The sequence below is a fragment of the Neopelma chrysocephalum genome, unplaced genomic scaffold, assembly GCF_003984885.1.
Source record: "Neopelma chrysocephalum unplaced genomic scaffold, ASM398488v2 Primary Assembly neopelma1_264, whole genome shotgun sequence".
NCBI classification, from domain to species: Eukaryota; Metazoa; Chordata; class Aves; order Passeriformes; family Pipridae; genus Neopelma; species Neopelma chrysocephalum.
The window spans coordinates 15,452-17,495 of record NW_020897926.1 but is presented as its reverse complement, the minus strand read 5'-3'; the positions used below and the strand labels follow the sequence as shown (position 1 = coordinate 17,495).

At 60.6% G+C, this 2,044-nt stretch overlaps 1 protein-coding gene across 1 annotated transcript in view; it reads left to right on the top strand.

The window, feature by feature from the left end:
• LOC113977828 (keratin, type II cytoskeletal 80-like) overlaps nt 1-2,044 on the top strand; it is an 11,404-nt gene that overhangs the window by 5,106 nt on the left and 4,254 nt on the right. The window contains exons 5-6 of the mRNA XM_027704280.1: nt 1,011-1,106; nt 1,656-1,837. Of these exons, the coding sequence (XP_027560081.1) occupies nt 1,011-1,106; nt 1,656-1,837 (278 nt within the window). The remainder of the gene's footprint in view (nt 1-1,010; nt 1,107-1,655; nt 1,838-2,044) is intronic.

The following is a 2,044-nucleotide window of genomic DNA, read 5'->3' as shown; positions in this document are numbered from 1 at the left end:
TGGGAGTCTGGGACACTTGTGGAAGAAGGTGGGGGTCAGACCATCCCTGATCCCTGGGAATTCCCTGCCCTGGGGGGTCTGAGATTCCCAGAAAACCCCTCTGGGTGACACCAGGGCTGGGAAAGGCTGGGATTGTTCCCTGGACGGGCTCCAGAGCAGCTCTGGGTGGGCTCAGGAGAGCCCAGAGATGGGCCAGGCTCAGCCAGGACCAGCAGTCCTGATCCCACTGCTGGGTTTGGGGGATCCAGCCCAGCCTTGGACACTCCCAGGGATCCAGGGGCAGCCACAGCTTCTCTGGGAAATCCATCATAGGGCCTCCCCACCCTCCCAGACAGGAATTCCTTCCCAATATCCCACTTAAATCCTCCCCCTTTCCCCGTGGGAAGCCATTCCCTGTGTGCTGTCCCTCCATCCCTTGTCCCCAGTCCCTCTCCAGCTCTCCTGGAGCCCCTTCAGGCCCTGGAAGGGGCTCCAAGCTCTCCCTGGATCCTTCCCTTCTCCAGGGGAACATTCCCAGCTCTCCCAATCTGGCTCCAGAATCAAGGAATCCTGGAATGGTTTGCATTGGGAAGGGGCATTAAAGCCCATCCCGTCCCACCTTTCCATGGGCAGGGACACCTCCCACCATCCCAGGGGGATCCAACCTGGCCTTGGACACTCCCAGGGATCCAGGGACAGCCACAGCTCCTCTGGGAAATCCATTCCAGGATCTCCCCACCCTCGCAGCCAGGAATTCCTTCCCAAAATCCCACCTAAATCCCCCCTTTCCCAGTGGGAAGCCATTCCCTGTGTGCTGTCCCTCCAGCCCTTGTCCCCAGTCCCTCTCCAGCTTCCTGGAGCCCCTTCAGGGGCTCTCCCTGGATCATTCCCTTCTCCAGAGGCATCTCCCACCTCCACGTTGCTCCAACCCCCATCATTGGCCACTCCCCTGGATGGGGATCCTGCTAGGGGAATGGGATCAGTGGGAATGATCCTAATCCCGGATTCCCGGCCCCTTTCCCTGCCCGCAGGACCTGGACGTGAGCACCCTGCACCGCACGGAGCTGGAGGTGAAGCTCAAGGGGCTCCAGGAGCTGATGGAGCTCAAGAAATCCATCTACGAGCAGGTGAGACCCCCCCAAGCCATTCCCACTCCCCCAATCCCACATTCCCAGCCATTCCCCATTCCCCCAATCCCACATTTCCAGCCATTCCCGCTCCCCCATTCCCAGCCATTCCCAGCCATTCCCAGCCATTCCCGTTCCCCCAATCCCACATTCCCAGCCATTCCCAGGCATTCCCTGCTGCCCCAATCCCACATTCCCAGCCATTCCCTGTTCCCCTAATCCCACATTCCCAGCCATTCCCAGCCATTCCCAGCCATTTCCCCAGTCCCACACTCCCAACCATTCCCTGCTCCCCCAATCCCACATTCCCAGCCATTCCCACATCCCCAATCCCAAATTCCCAGCCATACCCAGCCATTCCCAGCCATTCCCAGCCATTCCCGCTGCCCCAATCCCACATTCCCAGCCATTCCCTGCTCCCCCACTCCCACATTCCCAGGCATTCCCAGCCATTCCCAGCCATTCCCAGCCATTCCCTGCTCCCCCAGTCCCACATTCCCAGGCATTCCCATCCATTCCCAGCCCTTCCCATCCATTCCCGTTGGGCAGGAGCTGCAGGAGCTGCTGTCGGAGCTGAAGGACATCTCGGTGGTGCTGGGCCTGGAGAGCTGCTGCCGCCTGGACCTGGCGCGGGTGGTGGAGGACGTGAGGGCCCAGTACGAGAACCTGGCCCGGCACAGCTGGGACGAGGCTGAGGCCCTCTCCAGGAGGAAGGTCTGGGAATGCTGGGAGCACACTGGGAACAAATGGGATAGACTGGGAAGGGCTGGGATAGACTGGAAATCAGCTTGGGAAGGGCTGGGAGCAGACTGGGAAGGAGAGGGATCAGACTGGGAAGGGCTGCAATAGACTAGGAAGGAGAGGGATCAGAGTGGGAAGGACAGGGATCAGATTGGGAAGGGCTGAGATAGACTGGGAAGAGCAGGGATCAGCCTGGG